We start from the raw sequence: 19844 nt of genomic DNA, 5'->3' as shown, positions 1-19844 counted from the left end.
GGTAAAGGGTTTATTTTTTTTAAATTTTTTACTTAACCCCTTAAGGACACATGACGTGTGTGACACGTCATGATTCCATTTTATTCCAGAAGTTTGGTCCTTAAGGGGTTAAACGTTATTAAAACTTTTTTTTAACTTAATTTTTTAACTTTTTAAAGCTTATTTTAAAACTTTTTTTAACGTTAACCCCTAGTTAGCCTAACACTAAATCCCCCAATTCCCCACTAACTTCCACCCTCCCCAGCTAGCTAAATTTATAATTTTAAAATATTTAAATTAATTAATAAAATAAATTTAACCCCTGAGGGTTAAAAAAAAAAAGAATTAACCCTCAGGGGTTAAAAAAAAAATCAGATCATATTAAAATGTAATCCCTGCCAATTGATCACTGTAGTCAGTGATCAATTGGCAGGGAAGGGGTTAATTTTTTATTAAAATGGTAAAGGGGGGGTAAAGGGGGGTGGGATTTTAAATAAACTTTATTTTTTGAACACCAGGGGGCAGGATCAGCACTGATCCGTCTCCCTGCACTTCACACTGAACCCGGAAGTGCAGGGAGGCGGAAGGTAAGTATACAGAGCACATGTGCCCGCTCTGGCATGCTGTCAGAGCGGGCACATGTACTGGGACAGCCCGATCCGGTGCTCCCGGTCTGCCTCTAATGCAGAGGCAGACCGGAGCACCATTAACCCCACGATCGCCGCGATTGCAGCGATCTGGGGTTAATTTTACCGCGTGACGGACGAGGTCCGTCATCCGTCGTTAAGGGTATCCCCTGGGTGACGGACCTCGTCCGTCACCCGTCGTGAAGGGGTTAAAAGCCCAGTCCAGATTATCTAGATCAGTCGTTCCCAACCCCGTCCTCAACTGTTGTGTCTAAAGTGTTTTTTTTCCCCTTTTTCTTAAAACACCTTAGACACAACTGGGCAATCCCTAAATCCTGGAATGTTAGGGGGTACTTCAGGACTGGGATGGGAACCACTGATCTAGATGGTTAATAGCATCTAGAGTTTAATTTGAAGTTTGCCAAGTTGAATGAATAGATTTGACCTAGGTTTAGCTTGCCTAAGCATGTAGCCAAAAGTCACTCTGTTGTATTTCAGCCTCAAGATTCTAATTTACTGAACTTGCTCAACAGGTTGCAGTGGTTCAGTAAGTCAAAGGCTGGCCAATTTCCACAGCACTGAGGAACAAACATAACTATGCCAAAAGTTAGCGGAAAGAACCATCAACTGTAAAAGTGTTAACTGCATCTTGCACAGAGTTTTCTTTTTAACCCGTATAAAGACCTACCTTTCTTCCTTGTTGATCTGGTCCCCAAATCCTGCTGTGCTGACAATGGTCATTTTCAGATGAACGTTACTCTCATTCAGATCGTAAGTGCTTGACCTCAGTTGAACTCCAGGCTGAGAATGGGAAATTGGTTCTCCTTCAAATTTGGTGTTAAACAAGGTGTCCATCAGCGTAGATTTTCCAAGACCAGTCTCCCCTTAAAATAAACATATACATAAAATTCAATAACTTCCTGTATTTTAACATTTCACGCTGTTGCATTCCAAACCTATGGAAATTCTCTGAAAATTCTATAGGAAAAAAATATATATATATTTTGTCATCTCCAACATTCTGGTTTATTACAAAGTATCACAGAGCACCAAGGAACAGGTAAATGCAGGTTTATAATTCACTAGTATTAACCTCCACCCGGGAGAATTTGTAATGTAAGACCATTCCATCACCCATCCATTTGCCAGACAACTGATTCTTGGATGGGCTTAGTGCCAAAAAGCAAAGGACACAAAACCAGCAGTTTCCTCAGTAGCCGGAATCAAGATCTGTCCAAAAGCCCAGCAGATTTGGCGTCCCTGTTGGCTGCTGAAAAACTGATATTTCGGTTTTAAACCATAATGATAATGTTGGTAAATACTTTTAATTAGCGGTAAGTTTTGATGGGTCATCCATTAAACAGTGGGTTAACAACAGATTTGAAAAATCTAAGGAACAATTGTATAACTTGCTTTTTTTTTGCTCACTGGTTTCTTAAAGGACCACTATAGTGCCAGGAAAACAAACTCGTTTTCCTGGAACTATAGTGTCCTGAGGGTGCCCCCACCCTTAGGGTCCCACTCCCATGGCGCTGAGGGGGAGGAAGGGGTTAATCCCTTACCTTTTTTCCAGCGCCGAGCTCTCTCGGCGCTGGGACTCCCCTCCCTCTTCTGATGTCCCTGGCTGAATGCACATGCGCGGCAAGAGTGGCGTGCGCATTCAGCCAGTCCATAGGAAAGCATTTTCAATGCTTTCCTATGGACGCTGGCGTCTTCTCACTGTGAAAATGAGAAGCGCGGAAGCGCCTCTAGCGGCTGTCAATGAGACAGCCACTAGAGGCTGGATTAACCCATAGGTAAACATAGTGGTCCTTTAAGGTTATCAGTTCAAGCACAGAAGTTTTATTTTTTTTTTGTTTATTAATATTTTTTCCCTTCAATTTAAAGTAACAAATCATAATGAATATACAAAAGAGACATTCATAAAAACTGGGACAAAACACAGTTTTAAAAAAATACAATTTAACCATAAACCAGGAAGAAAGAGAACGAAGTAAAGTAAATAAATAAAAAATATTGTGTTTTTGTATTGCAGAATGGCAAAGTATCAAAGTAGCCACAGACATTACACAGTACACAGACAGTACACAGACATTACCACCCCTTTTTTTTTACCATTTTACATTATCTGCAGAATTTATTAAAAAGTTTTGTCCTATTTTCTTCATTTTTTTTTTTTTTTTTAAATTCTTTATTTTGAGTGCATGAATGAAACAAAACAGCTAACCTCGCCACAATAGCGTGTGTAAGCCTGAACATATCACGTTAATTTTACAATTATGGCATTTAAACAGTGCACATTTTTTATGTATAGATGCATAAACAGATCTTGGATCAGTATTGGTTACTCATTACAACGATATTTAGTGGCTTAATCTGCGCTTTTTTTGTGAAGGGTGTACCTGCTGAGTTAGTTCCGTGCTTGCAAGTGAATTGTGTGTAATAAGACGTGTGGGCGCTGCCAAGCGTGCAAGGTTATGATTTAGGCCATTGAGGTCTATGTCGCTGTGTTGCAGGTACCTAGCTAGGTCGGTTGTACCGATAAACATAACGCTAATGAAGTGCTCGTTACAAGTTAAAGCCGTTTTAAGTGGGTGATCTAGTGCAGCATGAGAGGCCGAGGGATGCAGACACTAGGCAAGTTAATTCACACCGTAAAAACATATAATAACATTGCTAACAAGTGCAATCAAAACGAGTGTTACATTGACAGAACTATTGACCAAGGTAATAGACATTGTGAAATCATGCTTATTAAAAATACTCTGCACATTTTTAATGTTGTATATTCTAGTCTCGGTATGCGTTGCCCTATTTAGCCACCCTTTTAAAGGACCACTATAGTGCCAGGAAAACAAACTTGTTTTCCTGGCACTATAGGGTCTTTAGGTCCCCCTCGCCCTCATGGCCACCCTCCCGTCAGGCTGAAGTGGTCCTTTAAAGTACTAAATACAGAAAAACACATTCATTAATGTGGCTCCATAAATCCAAAATATATGCTTTCATTGGTACTACTGTATCATAAAAAGCTGTAAAGAGCACAGTTGCAAGTAGTTCTAATTCTGTTTATATATTCATGAATTAAACAGCAACTTCTGTTCCCGTATGTCCAATTTGTCTTGTTGCAATTACCTGCTTCTTAATCTACCTATTTTTTCAGTAGCACTCGTGTATTGAAAAGGTTCAAACTGTTAATAGCATGTATTCATAATATCGAACAAATGTATTTATTTAATTTTTTTCAATGCCTCTGACCCTTCAAAAATGAACACATAGAAAATTGCATATTAGGAGACATTTCCAGTTAAAAGTTGTGAAGAAATGACTATATTATTAGATATTTTGTTGCATAGTTCTTGCCTTTTTGTGTACTTTTCATTCGGCAGATGGGACTGCCGAACAGAGACCACCCCTGGCTCACTTAACTTCAAAGCCGGCATCACTTTCACCCTCTATGTGTGCGGTCAGCGTTCGTACTGTCGAACGCCACGTGGCAGAGAAAACCGCGGCCATCTTGTTTTCGCCAAACAAAGGCAGCGGGACTTGGTCGTCGAGTGTCTGGAACTAAAATCGGACACTCGACTTCCCAATCACCGGTCCCCATCATGCGAACGCTGGAACTAGTGATACCGATTAGCTAGGAGAGCGCTAATCGGTACAAATACGCACACGAATGAGGGGAACAATCGCTGCTAGGAGCCAGGGGAATTCATTCGGTACTTTTATGCATTTCTTCCCTTTTTCTGAAGTGACCGGCAAAACCACACGAACCTCTGGAACTATTTTGGGCAGTCCGCCCCCAGTGGACCGGTCACAAAGGACTTCCATACTTTTTGCGAACCCCTGAACCGATCCGGGTGAAATTTGGATATGTTGGTCACCCGGATCGGGGCTATCAGGGGATATAGCATTTGTGGGGATACCCCAGGTATAAAGGGGTGTTCCAGAAATTGGGGAAAATAGTGAATTTTCAGCCTGGAGATAATTAGGTTGTTACTATATCAGACCTGATTATCTCCAGGACTAGGGGAGGGAACTGCCTGTTTGTATTGGGTGTGTTTTATATTTTTACTGTTCGGGATTGGATAAATGTTACTCCTCCCTGTGGGATGTCCCCTTGCATGGGGACCTGCATAAAAAGCCATGTGTGTGAATAAAAGTTAGTTCTACTTGTATCCTGAACCTGGACTCTGACTGTTATTTGGAATTCGTATGCTGTAACAAGGGAATTATCTTATGCAGCTGTTTTATTCCGTATGGATTTCGGTTCCTGTAACTATCACAGCAAGCTCGCACTACCTTAGACTCTGACCTTTCGGGAGGAAACTACCGAACGCGGTTTGTCTAAACTTGGTTTCCTTACAACTGGTGGCAGCGGTGGGATTCGAATCCCGAATGGACGTTACAAACCAAGCAAGGGAATGAATGGCTCAGCAGTACCAGCTACTTAAAAGAACCACACTAAAAGATTTACTGGAAGCTCGAGGCAGAGTGGCAAGTAACAAGACAAAAGCCACGTTAATTGCGGAATTAATACAGAGCGATAATACCAGTAATACGGAGATGGATCAAGAGGAAGAAACCGTGATGCAAAAGGACATCCGATGGATGGTCAGTCTATTGGGACCCAACCCAACTACAGAGGCGCTTTTGCAGGTCATGGCACAAGCCAGACAAGCGCAAAAAGAACGAGAGGACCGGGATAGGCCGGCACAAGGAGATTTACTACACTCCCCGGGAAGTACTGGGGAGATACCAAAGAAGGTAAATTATGCAGCCTTTAAATCGTTTAATGACAATGAGATGGAAATTGACAGTTACTTGCAAGACTTTGAACGTCAATGTGCGCTGGAGGGATTAGACTCCACAAAATGGGCTGCAGTCATTAGCAGTAAATTGTCCGGTAGAGCAGCCGAGGCGCTGCGAGCAGTACCTGAGGGGGACATACATAATTATGAAAAAGTAAAAGACATTTTGTTGGCCAGATATGCTGTAACTCCGGAGGCATACCGGAAAAAATTTAGAGAGCTGAGGAAGACTGGGAGAGATTCCCATACGGAATGGGCTTTTCGGCTACAACGGGCGGCCCGCAATTGGATGAAGGGCTGCCAAGCAACCACTCTGGAGGATGCTTTGCAACTTATGTTACTGGAGCAATTTTTTAATCACTCTGCAGAGGACATAAAAGACTGGGTTAAAGATAGAAAACCAAAAACTGTGGAGGAAGCCGCCAGGCTAGCGGATGAGTATCAAGATAATAGGAGGAAGGAGCAAGGGGTGAGCAGACCACCTTTTAAGCCTAACTACCAGGCTCCAACAACCCCTACCCCTCCTAGACCCTCCATGAATAACCCTTCACCGAACCCAGCAAACACACCACGTCCTCCTGCAGTGTGCCATTATTGCAAGCAACCAGGGCATTACAAGAATCAGTGCCCTCGCTTAAACCGGGGAAGCTGGGAAAGGCAACCCCCACAACAACCCAGGGCAGCTGCTCATTGTGTGCAACAGGAAGGCACAACCGGTGTTCCTAACCAGGAAGAACAGTGGAGTGTATTACACGAGGTCAACCCAGTTCAAGCTGGGGGTGACAACCGGGACCACCACCGCCAATGGATTACCGTAGATGGCGTGGGGGCCCGGGCTCTGAGAGACTCTGGGGCTACTTTGACTGTGGTGCAACCTCACACGATCAGAGCGCAAGCTCGCACCGGACGCACAGTCGCTGTGAGGGTGGCTGGGGGCGCTATTCACAAACTGCCCACCGCTAATATCCTTGTTGATTGGGGTTCCGGGTCCAAACAGCTGGAGGTGGGGATTATGCAAGAACTACCCGCCGAGGTTTTGTTGGGGAATGATGTAGGATGCTTGACCTCTCAACTGGCCCGAGACCCCCCTGCCGAGGCATACCCAGTTACCACCCGAGCTCAAGCCAGACTGGAAGCTCCGCTGCACTCTGAGGAAAACCAGGTAAGAGTCGAAATACCCCCCTTACCCGATCCTACCTTTCCTTTCTGGGATACCCCCCAGGGGTTTGAACAAGAGCAGCGTACCGACCCCACATTAGAGGGTTATAGGAAGGCAGCGGCCGTTACCCCAGGGAACAACCCGCACGAAAAATTTGAGTGGTATAAGGGGTTACTGTATAGAGTGACCGAGGGGGTGGGACAGGGGGCCACCCAGGTCATCAAAAGACAATTAATTGTACCCCGTAAATTCCGGGCTGAGTTGTTAAAACTCAGTCATGACATTCCCCTAGCAGGACATTTAGGGGTTAAAAAGACAAGAGACCGGTTAACCCAAACCTTCTTCTGGCCCAGGGTCACCCAGGACCTCAAGTATTACTGCAGGACGTGCGACGTCTGCCAAAGGGTGGGAAAAAGGGGAGACCTTCGGAAGGCCAAACTTCACCCATTGCCTATTATAGAACAGCCCTTTCACCGAGTAGCGGTAGATTTAATAGGACCCCTCAGCCGACCCAGCCAGTCGGGCAAAAAGTTCATACTAACCGTGGTCGACTACGCCACTCGGTACCCGGAGGCAGTCGCCCTCACCAATATAGAGGCCGAGACCGTGGCCGAAGCCCTTATTCAGATTTTCACCCGAGTAGGTTTCCCACAAGAGATCCTATCCGATCGGGGAACTCAGTTCACGGCTACCCTGACACAACAATTGTGGCAGAGCTGTGGAGTGAAACCCCTGTTCAGCGCCCCGTACCATCCCCAGACTAACGGGCTCTGTGAACGTTTCAATGGCACTCTAAAACAGATGCTAAAAACATTTACGGAGTCCCACAAGAACTGGGAAAAATTCCTCCCCCACCTTCTGTTTGCCTACCGTGAGGTGCCCCAGGCCTCCACTGGGTTTTCCCCCTTCGAACTCCTGTATGGGAGAAAAGTTCGGGGCCCACTGGAGCTCGTACGGGAGCACTGGGAGGGCAATACAGACGAGGGGGGAGTCCCTATCGTCCAGTATGTTCTGGAGTTCCGGGACCGTCTGCGGGCGCTCACCGCATCGGTTCGGGAGAACCTGCAGACGGCCCAGGAGGACCAGAGGAAATGGTACGATAGGGGAGCCCAAGATAGAGTACTAGAATTAGGGCAGAAGGTGTTAGCTTTGAAGCCAGTTAAAAAGGATAAGCTACAAGCCGCATGGCAGGGACCATTTAAGGTGGTAGAACGGGTTAGCGAGACCACCTACATCGTGAGCAAATGCTCAGATGAAAGGCTGACCAAAGCCTTCCATGTGAATATGCTCAAACCATACTTTGAGAGAACAGAGGATGTGGGCGCCGTGTGTGCGCCCGCCACAGAAGATAGTGAGGGACTACCCCTCCCCGATTTACTAGACACCGCTCCCTGTACTATTGACCAAGTAAGCTTGGGTCAAAATTTAAACCCCCTGGAGAAAGGTGAGGCCACGCAACTGCTGCAGAGATACCAAGAGATGTTTTCAGCCACCCCAGGCTATACCTCCGCTGCGGTACACCGCGTGGAAACCCAGGGAGAGACGCCACTGCGGCAACAACCATATCGGATCCCGGAAGCAGTGCGTGAGAGTATGCTCACCGAGCTAAGGGATATGTTACAGTTAGGGGTAATAGAACCCTCGCAAAGTCCTTGGGCCTCCCCGGTAGTACTAGTACCGAAGCGCGACGGTACCACGCGCTTCTGTGTAGACTATCGGAGGCTTAACGATCGTACCATAACAGACGCCTACCCCATGCCCAGAATAGATGAGCTCTTAGACCGTATGGCGGGGGGGAACTACTTGACTACCCTGGACCTGTGCAAAGGTTATTGGCAGATCCCCTTGGAGCCTGCGGCCATCCCCAAGTCGGCATTCGTCACCCCTTTCGGGCTATACCAATTCAAGGTTATGCCCTTTGGGATGAAGAATGCCCCGGCTACCTTTCAGAGGATGGCCGATAGGCTCCTGGAGGGGTTTCAGGACTTCGCATGCGCGTATCTAGACGATATTGCCGTCTACAGCCGCACATGGGGAGATCATCTGGGCCATGTGTCCAGGGTACTCCAACGAATCCACCTCGCAGGGCTCACGTTAAAACCCGACAAATGTCACGTAGGTCTGGCCGAGGTACAGTATCTCGGCCACAGGGTGGGCTCCGGTAGACAGCGTCCAGAGCCAGCGAAGGTAGAGGCCATAGCGAACTGGCCCCAACCTAGGACCAAAACCCAGGTACTAGCTTTCTTAGGGACGGCCGGTTATTATAGAAAGTTTGTCCCAGAGTACAGCGCCCTGGCCAAACCCCTCACCGACCTTACCAAAAAGGCCCTCCCCAAACAGGTTTCCTGGACCCCAGAGTGCACGGACGCTTTCCAGAAGCTTAAAGCGGCATTGAGTGAGGCTCCTGTGTTGGCAGCACCCGACTACACTAAACAATTTCTTGTACACACAGATGCCTCCATGTTCGGACTGGGCGCCGTGCTAAGCCAAGTGGGCACAGACGGCATGGAACACCCGGTGGCATACCTCAGCCGTAAACTGTTACCCCGAGAAGTCAGCTATGCCACCGTAGAAAAAGAATGCTTGGCCCTCGTGTGGGCCCTCAAGAAGCTACAGCCCTATTTGTATGGGCGGGCATTTACCCTTATGACGGACCACAACCCCCTGGTATGGCTTAACCGGGTAGCTGGAGACAATCCCAGGCTATTACGGTGGAGCCTAGCCCTTCAACCTTATAATTTTACTATGCAGTACCGGCCCGGAAAACAAAATGGTAATGCGGATGGCCTGTCACGCCAGACCGAACTGGACTCCTAAACCGCTACTTTTCTCGGACATCCCCAAGCCAACCCGACAGGGTCTAGGCGGGTATGCCGACCTATGGACTTATAGGGGAGCAGTGTGAAGAAATGACTATATTATTAGATATTTTGTTGCATAGTTCTTGCCTTTTTGTGTACTTTTCATTCGGCAGATGGGACTGCCGAACAGAGACCACCCCTGGCTCACTTAACTTCAAAGCCGGCATCACTTTCACCCTCTATGTGTGCGGTCAGCGTTCGTACTGTCGAACGCCACGTGGCAGAGAAAACCGCGGCCATCTTGTTTTCGCCAAACAAAGGCAGCGGGACTTGGTCGTCGAGTGTCTGGAACTAAAATCGGACACTCGACTTCCCAATCACCGGTCCCCATCATGCGAACGCTGGAACTAGTGATACCGATTAGCTAGGAGAGCGCTAATCGGTACAAATACGCACACGAATGAGGGGAACAATCGCTGCTAGGAGCCAGGGGAATTCATTCGGTACTTTTATGCATTTCTTCCCTTTTTCTGAAGTGACCGGCAAAACCACACGAACCTCTGGAACTATTTTGGGCAGTCCGCCCCCAGTGGACCGGTCACAAAGGACTTCCATACTTTTTGCGAACCCCTGAACCGATCCGGGTGAAATTTGGATATGTTGGTCACCCGGATCGGGGCTATCAGGGGATATAGCATTTGTGGGGATACCCCAGGTATAAAGGGGTGTTCCAGAAATTGGGGAAAATAGTGAATTTTCAGCCTGGAGATAATTAGGTTGTTACTATATCAGACCTGATTATCTCCAGGACTAGGGGAGGGAACTGCCTGTTTGTATTGGGTGTGTTTTATATTTTTACTGTTCGGGATTGGATAAATGTTACTCCTCCCTGTGGGATGTCCCCTTGCATGGGGACCTGCATAAAAAGCCATGTGTGTGAATAAAAGTTAGTTCTACTTGTATCCTGAACCTGGACTCTGACTGTTATTTGGAATTCGTATGCTGTAACAAGGGAATTATCTTATGCAGCTGTTTTATTCCGTATGGATTTCGGTTCCTGTAACTATCACAGCAAGCTCGCACTACCTTAGACTCTGACCTTTCGGGAGGAAACTACCGAACGCGGTTTGTCTAAACTTGGTTTCCTTACAAAAGTCAAATAAGAAATCTTTAGGACATATGCTAAACACATCATGATCAGCCCAGAATTGAATATCTGTAAAAACACCCAAAATAAGCCAGCTATATTTGGAAATCTTTCCCCTCAAGCAAATATTTTTACCAGAGCTGCCTCCCGAGCAAACACTGCAAAAACAAAGTTAGTGTATCAGGAAGGAACTAAGTGCAGACTGGTAAAATTTCAGAGGAACTTACCAAACAAACGCACTTCAAGCAGAAGTGTCAAAAACATATTTAAAATACCAGTACATACTGCATTCCCCTTCTGTGTTTTCTCAATCAATCCCCCTCTATACCTCTAGCTGTCCTTTCTGCCTCTCACATCCATGTCCCCCCCCCAGTTCCACCCAATCACTCCTAACTCCAACTAATGCAATCACCCACCGTCCTTACAAACTACTGTAACACCCATTCATTCCATGACCCTGCGGGAGACAATAGCTTTACGAATCCCTCTCAATTCTACTAAATTTGACTTTATTATCTCCTCCCATTAATACCTACTACATACCAGCACACAAACCAGGGGTGCTATAGCTTTACCAATCCCTCGCAATTCTACTCATTTGACTTTATTATCTCCTCCCATTACTACCTACTACATACCAGGCAGCACCCCTTCCATTTAAAATATTAAATATGCCAGTCTCACTCTCTGATTCTGGATTTTTTTTTTAAATCTGTTTTGTTAATTCATATAAAAGGTCCATGCGTTGTACATGTTCTTTTATTGTGTTACTCATCAATGTATTATTTTATGTAAGGCACCCTGGATTATGATTAAGAGGGTAAAAATAGCTAACCTCCAGAAGTCATGTTTCTGCATTGTATATCAATAACAAGATCTCTTTTTCCCCCCTGATAATTCTGCAAATCTATCTCTTACTTCAAAAAGTTTTTTGTTGGTGAACTATAAACAATTTTTAAAAAATTGTACATAAAGGCCTTATTCGATGATGGTATGTAGATCACTCATAGTAATATTAGTATCATTTTTCTGCCATCTTAACAAATTGAAACTAAATATTGAACTTAAGATACACGCGCCATCATTTAAAAGTTATAACGCCCTAAAACAGCTTAGCAGCTGATCAGACAGCAGACACTGTAAATATTGCTTTAAAATGTAGATGCCTGAATATTTTAAAGTCCATCGAAAAAAAACAAAAAACACACACTATTTAAATAAAAGAAAGAATTATTTGCATTCAGGGGGTTAAGACAGAATTTAAACAGGTGGATATTTAGAGACTACAGGCCCAATGGTATTACCCTTATTGAAGTGATTGACTGCTGATGTTTTATGGATCTTTAGCTGGTTTGATAGAATGCACCGTGTCGCTGGCAGTAAACAAGTCACACAATACATTTTATTCATCTACATCCGGCCATTATATGGTCTCAGTTAGAGAAATATTGTTCCTTTGGAGCCAGCAGCTTTGCTATTCATAAACACACATGCAGGCCATTGGATCAGTGCCTCTCCTAACACAGCCAGTGTGTCTGTAAATACTCACCCACACAGAGGATGTTAAAACAAAAGCCATGGCTAATTGATTTGTTGACCAGCTGATCCGGCAGGCTGTCGAATCCTACATGTCCTGATAGGGGGAGACTGCGGGACCCTTCACCCTAAAAATAAGAGATTACAATGAGAACACGTACAAACATAATATGTGCTGCGCCCATGATTAACTAGAAGAGTAAATGTGACTGCAAATCCAATACAGGACAACGGAGCTAAAAAATCATTGACTGAACAGTCCCAATTGGACATAGAACAGAACTTATGTGCTCGTTCCAAATTGCGAATCACATTCAGGATCTATTTAGTTGCTTGCCGCTGGGGACAGATTTGTGCAGAGGTGAAATGCTCTGCTGTGCATGCAAAACAGGTGTTCATTGTGAATGGTTTTTCACAAACATAGGTTTTTTTTGTTAACAATGTAGAAAAGAAAAATTTAAATAAATACAAAAAGACATTGCAACGCATCCAATAGAGGGATTTACCAGGGGATTGCTGAAAAGTTAAAATTTCTACAGGTTAACATTTGAAGTTGTAGGTACAATAGGCCAAGTGTCAAAAACCACTGTGGACATACAGTAGTGATCAAATGAAAGCCAGTTCCTGTGTTTATGCAGTCACGGAAGGACTTTGGTATGTTGAGAACATGGTTACACACATATTAAACACGAAATATCTGCACTGCAGGTACATCGGAGCATGAATTATGTATTCAAGGAAAGTCTTGTGGGTTATTTATGGAAATTATATTTGGGGGCAAGGCTCTAAGAATAAAGCGTTAGCGGAAACATTTTAGTGGTCTCCATGGTGACTGCTTAACATTGCAAACCGTGAACCAGATTATTTACACCCCAGAGTGAATAATCCATTTAGTTTTTTCCCCTTTTCAACAAGCTATTCGAAGTAGACATAGAATTACATAGCACACACACACACAGGGGAGCTTTATCAAGGTGTTGTGATCTAAAACGTTTGGTAATAATCACAAAAAAACAATGGAATCAGTCTGACAGAGATTTATATATATATATCTCTATCTCAATGGCTAAAGACAAAAGGGTGGTAAATCAGTTTAAGGGGGTTGTCAATAATACTGAAGAGTGCAAAGAAATCAAAGATAACCAAGAATCATAGCCAAACAGTCCTTAGGAGCAGCAAAGGGTAAATAATAAGAAAACTATCAGGATATTCAGATGACCAAGCTAACAGGGATTTGCCAAGTATTTAGGACGGAGTACTTTCGTTCTGCTGAGCAGTATACCTTTAGAGCCATCTGCATCCGCACCCCCCCAATCTATGCAAGTGTTGTCTGAGATCGAAGGTGAAGTTTGCCCAGCAACCAGACCTCTCCACACAGCAGGTCCAAGCATGCACCCCAGGCAGGCATGAGGCCTTGCTAAACACCACCATCATACTGCAGCCTTCACAGAGCAGCCAGGTGTGGAGTGTGGACACAGATCCTTATGATCACACCAAAGGCCATCCTTGTGCCTTTAGGGGGACCTGCCTGTTGGACAGTGACTTGCCCCTGGCTGTGCAGAGTTCCATGCACCAATGACCATTTATGAGTAAAACCTCTAGATCAGGGCTCAAAATTTCCACTCACATACTAGCCACAGGAGTGTGTGCCATGGCCAAAACTGGCTGTGACGTTCCTCAGTATTGTGTAAAAGCAGCAGATTTTTGCATTGTGGGCACATGGCTGATATTTGCGGCATGTCGAGCAGTGTTAAAACGGGGGATTAGACAGCTGAATTATTTTAAACAGGTAAACCTCTCCGTACCTTTAAACCACACCTTTCTATCTCCTAGTTACCTGACAATCACTGTGATTAACATGTACTGTGTAGAAGCATGATTTGTCAGATGCCATGTAAGTTATTTGAGGGTAAGGTAGATGTGCAAGTCACTGCCCTTCTCATTCCCAGTGGTCATTCAGCAGCAAAAGGTTTGCCACGGTAAGTAACTTTAAAAACGTTCAAGTAACTGTCCCAGCAAAAAAGTATCTCCGACATACGCAGTAGACCAGCTATTAAATGGATGTGCTGGGCAGACTTACGAATGTAGGACATGGCTTATGGCGTAAAGCACAGCACAGGACACCATGCAGCAAGCACATCAACAGGGCTCTGTATGCGGTCTGCCCTAAGGGAGGCTATCAGTCAGCCTGCTGGCCCACACCCTTTATTGATGGCCTGCCACTTTCCCTTATTGACACCCACTTCCTGTCCATCTCTGGCTCCACGTCAAAAAGATCAAAAGTTGTTAGGTATGGTATTAAAAACAGAGACACAAACAATTTATCAAACAGAATAAAAGACGCTCCTAATAAGAAGTATTAGGCATGTCTATCCTGTTTAAGATTAGTATGTGCTTAGTGTTTGGCAAGAAGTCTTTTAAATCTTAGAACCTTGTTGAGCACTCTAAACAGTGAAACACTAAACGCTGCGTGTTTATATTCCAGCTGTGACGAGAGAAGGATGATGAGACGGCTTTAGAAACAGATTTCCTCAGAAGTTGCAAATTCCCAATTACCATGGTTATAATTAAGAAAACATCTAGAATAATATTTATACAGGGATGGAACAGTAACAGCATACCGGAATAACTGCAACAGATTGCTTATTTTTAATTTATTGATAGGTCCAGCAATCTGGTAGTGCAAGGAACACATTGAGATGCTTTCAAAAGGAGTCATTTAAAGTGTCAGCATTTAACCTCTAAGTTCTCCATATGTCACCAGTTCACTGAATGCACGGAGACAAAGAGAGAAGAGGAGTTATGATCACACACAATAAGAAGCATGTGCCCACTGACAGTGGCTCAGCAATGAACCCAGTTGGATGTCAATTCATGCTTACTGCTTGAGAACCTATAGTACAGGTCAGTATGCACAATAATACAACATTTATTTTTTAATCGATTGACTGAGATCATCGAAATGTAACCCTCTGCTGCCGTTGGTGTAACTCCACCTCAGGGCGTGTCACTGGGACACAAGAGTTCCAGAATGGCCAATATCAATTCTGTGAAAAATGTATGTCTGACACTAGCACGAATGCCCCATACAGCCAATGGCACCCACACCTGTCCTCCCTCCCTAGTCAGTGGAGGAGGATCGGAGGGAGGGAGAACTTGCCCATGGCACTGGAACAGAGGTAATTTTAAAATAAATTATTTGTATTGGATTTTTTTGCGGGTCAGATCAGGCTAGGAGGAGTTACTCCAAGCAAAACTTTTTTCTTAAGGCACAGATTTTTGGTTGGAGTAACCATTTAACTTTCTTTGTGGATAGAGGGGGAGAATATGACAGAGAGAAGAGGCACAGAAATCTTTTCTCTAATTGTGCTTTCGTGAGGTTCAGTTCTGGTTACTGTCAGAGTCACATGTGCTTGAGTGGTGGCATCATATACTATAGTAAATTAACCAGCAAGAAGGGAGTATTTGAGAAAAATAGTGATGGAACAGGGAAGGTAGCACACATACAAATATAGCAAACTATTTAGGTCAAAAGCTATAAAATCACAAAATTGTATTTTATTCTTTTAAAAGTGAATCCATGTCATGCTTTTATCTTTGAATGTTACATTTTAAAAAGAGACCAATTCATAACTAGTGTTTCAAATTACTGTTTCAATAGGTTTCAGGCTGTAGAGTAACTCTATGGAAATTGACTGTTAATCAGTATATTTTTAATTTACTCTTTATTTACACAATCCACTTAGGAGAACTAGGTGTCTCTTTCAGACTGGAGTAGACCTTGAATTTGGTATTAGCATTACGAGAGATATCAACACCTCATCTGTTTAGTCTCCAGAGAGAAGGCTGATGTCACCACGACCAAGCTCTCTAGTCAGAGATTAGAGCCGTGATGTATCCACCCTGAAGGGCAGGCATGAGATCATTTGACGCAAGGGAGGAATTTTAAATGTTAATAGCAACTAACTCATGCCCTCTAAGGAAATGATCAACTGAATGTTTGTATGAATTTCTTTACACGCGCAGTGCACTTAAGACACAAAGTTAAAGGGGAACTATCACTACATAGGCAGTCTGATTTTTGTTTTACATATCCTTATATTTAGCAAATGGTTTTATGCGGTCTGAAAATTAAACACTCTAGGTACCACAACCATTTCATACCACTGAGGTGGTTATGGTGTCTGGAGCTCATTAGCCCCGTCCATGGTTAAAGGGACACTACAGTCAGCAGAGCAACTATAGCTTAATGTAGTTGTTCTGGTGAGTATAATAGTTCCCTTCAGGCTTTTTTCGTGTAAGCACTGTCTTTTCAGAGAAAATGCAGTGTTAACATTGCCTCTAGGGACACCTCCAAGTGGCCACTCCTTAGATGGGCACTGGAGGTGCTTCCTGGGTCAGTGCTGCCGAAAAAGCAGCACTGATGTTCAGCGTCCCCACGCTCTGCATGGAGACACTGAATTTTCATCATAGAGGTGCATTAATTCAAAGCATCTATGAGGAGGTCCTGATTGGCCAAAACAGCATTTGGTCCGCGCCGATTTTAGCCAATCCAATGCTTTCCCTAAGGGAAAGCATTGGATTGGCTAAAAATTGGCTATTTTGATGATATCACAAAGAGGGCAGAGCCAGCGTTGGTGGCGCTGGAAATAAGGTGAGCTTTAAACTTTTATAGGAGAGCTAAGGGGGGGGGGGGGGGGAGGGCTAGCCAACTACATGTTTGTGTACACTGTGTGACCCTATTGTGTTCCTTTAAGTTTTCGAGAACAGTTTAAACAATGTGTGAGGGACCCAGTGTAAGGATTCCTCCACATAATTCCGTTATACCGCCATATTGTTTTCAGTCTCATCGCCATAACTCGTCTGACTTCCAGGTTTAGCTGATCCATTCACGCTCATGCGTCTGACATCACGGATCTCCCTTTGTAGAGGTAACCGCGACTACAGCTGATTGCTCAATCAATGTTTTCTGTGTTGCGTTTCTGTGTGTTTGTTTTGTTTGTTTTGGATGGGTTCGAGTCCCAAACACTCATGTAATACTCCTTTCACGGAACTCCGATATGGATTACTGTGTATCGAACCTTCTGCATGATCCTGGCTAAGCTTTCTCTTCATTCCCTAAATTGGATACAGACGACATTGGAACCCTACCTTCTCTCCAAACTACGGGCGACCATAATCTCCACTATCCTGGGTGGACTTCTACACTCGTCATTCTCAGTGTTCAGTTAAATTCACCAGCTTATGGGATTACTAATTGGTTTACCCCAAACTTATTTCGGAAGGGATAGGAGTCACTAGTCTGCCCTCTGGGATAACCTTTTTTCAAGCTGCCAACTATTTCTATGCTAATTGCATATACCGTATATTATTTCTGCAAGTCTAGGGACTATAATTCTTTGCAGCAGGATCTACCTTTACTCCTTTATCCTACAAATATATGGACTGCATATTTTTTTCCTCCTGTTACAAGACTCACCTGTGCTGCTTAATTACTCCTTAAAAGTCTCATGGACTATATTTGGTTTTGCCAACATGCAATCTCTCATTTAATTTCCTTTTTAATGTCATATCTTGTGAAGCAATACCCAACAAGATTGTATTCAAGCAATGTTATCCATGACCTTATTTTCACAAAAGTCTGCAGAGGTGAAATATTATTTAAATAAATGATGTTCTTTTAAAAAGTGGCAGCATCAAATTTTTTCATTGACCTGCGGTTGAGTTCCAAATAACTAATTAATTCAAGAAGAGAATTACACCCAGCCCCTGTTTTCTTCTCAGGATAAAGTTTCTTCAATAGCTCACGAATTGGTGGACAGCAGTGACTGGCTGAAAGCATCATCTGAGTACTCAGGCAATCACTGCTGCCCAGCGCTGGTAGGACTAGTGCAGGATGTAACCCTGCATTGCAAGCCCTGGCTATGGTTAAACTGAACTGGACTAGTAAAGTCACTTGCTAAAACACACACACTTTAAAGCAAAACATTACATTAAAAAAAAAAAAAAAAAAAAAAAAGTTAACACAAGGTATAGATGATATTCAATGGTGTAATTCCAGAGAAGTGACGGCTCCACCAACATTCAGAAAATGTGCACATAGGAATCTTTAATGTTTCCAGATACATAAACTATAAATAACAGAACATGCAGGCATTTCATACTAAATCACAAATGTCCAGGGGGAGGTGTACAGTTAAGTACTTCTCTATGGTTTAGACTATAGGATGATTCAGTACAGACCTCCCCCAGTGTCTCAGCAAGGACGTTCAATCATGGTTGACAGGCTCAAACCCCAGATCTCTGTTGCTTTACCGGGAAGTATGGAACCAGGCTCATTGATTTATATTTTGCATGGTGCCCCCCTTATTTACCAGCACTAGGACTCCTGCAATGCAGCCTCCAACTTCTCCTTCCCATCAGATGCTGCCATCAGCAACACTTAATTTCAGGACTGAGTTTAACGGTCAGTCCACCTTGCAGCATATCTTTAAACAAAGACTACGTCCTCCAGATGTTGTGGACTACATCTCACATATTGCTATTACAGCCACAATGCTGGCAAAGCATCATGGGAGATGTAGTCCACACTGCATTAATTTGCTCCTGATAGTAAAGTCTGCCATTCACAGAACAGACATGGCTAGTTGGCATTACCAGTGAGAGGAAACCATCATGCTTTCCAGTGCCATGCTACCAACACGGTTACATCCCATTCACCAGGCAGCGCAGAAGTGACCTACTGAAAAACACACGAAACATGGCAGCATGCCCGAGGCCAGTACAAATGACAAAGCACTATGTGTGCGGAGCCTACATGATGACAGAGACTGCAAACGGCAGCACAGACATCAGACAAGAAGGATTATTTACTAAAATGAGAATTCAAATTTTATGTCAAAACAGCTGAACTGGAAAACCAAGACAGCTATGCTTCCAGTTTTGGTACTTTGGCCTAAAACATGAAATTCTGTTTGAATTTGAGACACTTCCCACTTCAGTTAATAACTGTGTGTTTCTTGTTTATTTCAACAGTTCCTCCATTACTCCTTTTTGTACCAGTGTGTCTAATTATATAAAATATTACATTTTTTTTTTTTTTTTTTAGAACTGTTAAATAAAATAAGATCTGTCTAAATGAGAGTTATAAGCTTTAAAAGTTATTATAAATAATATCGGTTGTGTGGATGTTATAAAGCAAGAGAGATTGTGATAATTAAAGAGGGGGAAAAAAAGCAAAAAAAAAATTATAAAATACAAGAGACAGCAAGTGTACAGACCCTTGTGAAGCATGCAGTACACCACAATTAAATGTGAGACATTGCAACGTTAAATCATTTCCTTTTGAAGACCAGCAGCGGTCTGCAGACATGAATACTATTGAAGTTTTGCAAATGGCTTCCTGTTCTGTAGAGGTAACCGTGGTTATGAAAATGTTCCACATCACTATGCTTCCGCTCTAATTCCACCAACGACAAAATGGTCTCCTCGGCTGCTGAACACATGTTGTTCCATCAACCTTTGTGATCAACAGAGCATAGCAAGGTTTTGATAAATTAATTGTCCTGACACTAAGGTTTTACAAATCCAAGGAGTTATACAGCCATCATACGGCTCCTACATATATTTATTCTGACTTCCTACTTTGTTTTAATATTCATTTTAAGGAAATGTGTGAATTTGCCTCTTTCTTGGATCTTTAAATGAACACTTCAGGTCCACAACTTCCTTTAAAGTGCAGTTTGACCCAAAAGTCTACTGTGCGGCGCATATCAGCACTGCCCCCTC

At 43.6% G+C, this 19844-nt stretch overlaps 1 protein-coding gene across 4 annotated transcripts in view; it reads right to left on the bottom strand.

Moving 5' to 3' along the window:
• SEPTIN6 (septin 6) overlaps positions 1-19844 on the bottom strand; it is a 53479-nt gene that overhangs the window by 29040 nt on the left and 4595 nt on the right. For all 4 annotated transcript variants that reach the window (XM_063431931.1, XM_063431929.1, XM_063431932.1 and 1 more), the window contains exons 2-3: positions 12070-12184; positions 1294-1489 (exon numbers count right to left, since the gene is read on the bottom strand). In XM_063431931.1, coding sequence (XP_063288001.1) covers positions 1294-1489; positions 12070-12184 — 311 coding nt within the window. The remainder of the gene's footprint in view (positions 1-1293; positions 1490-12069; positions 12185-19844) is intronic.

The sequence above is a fragment of the Pelobates fuscus genome, chromosome 9 (assembly GCF_036172605.1).
Source record: "Pelobates fuscus isolate aPelFus1 chromosome 9, aPelFus1.pri, whole genome shotgun sequence".
Taxonomy (NCBI): Eukaryota; Metazoa; Chordata; class Amphibia; order Anura; family Pelobatidae; genus Pelobates; species Pelobates fuscus.
This window is presented reverse-complemented; position numbering and strand designations above follow the sequence as displayed.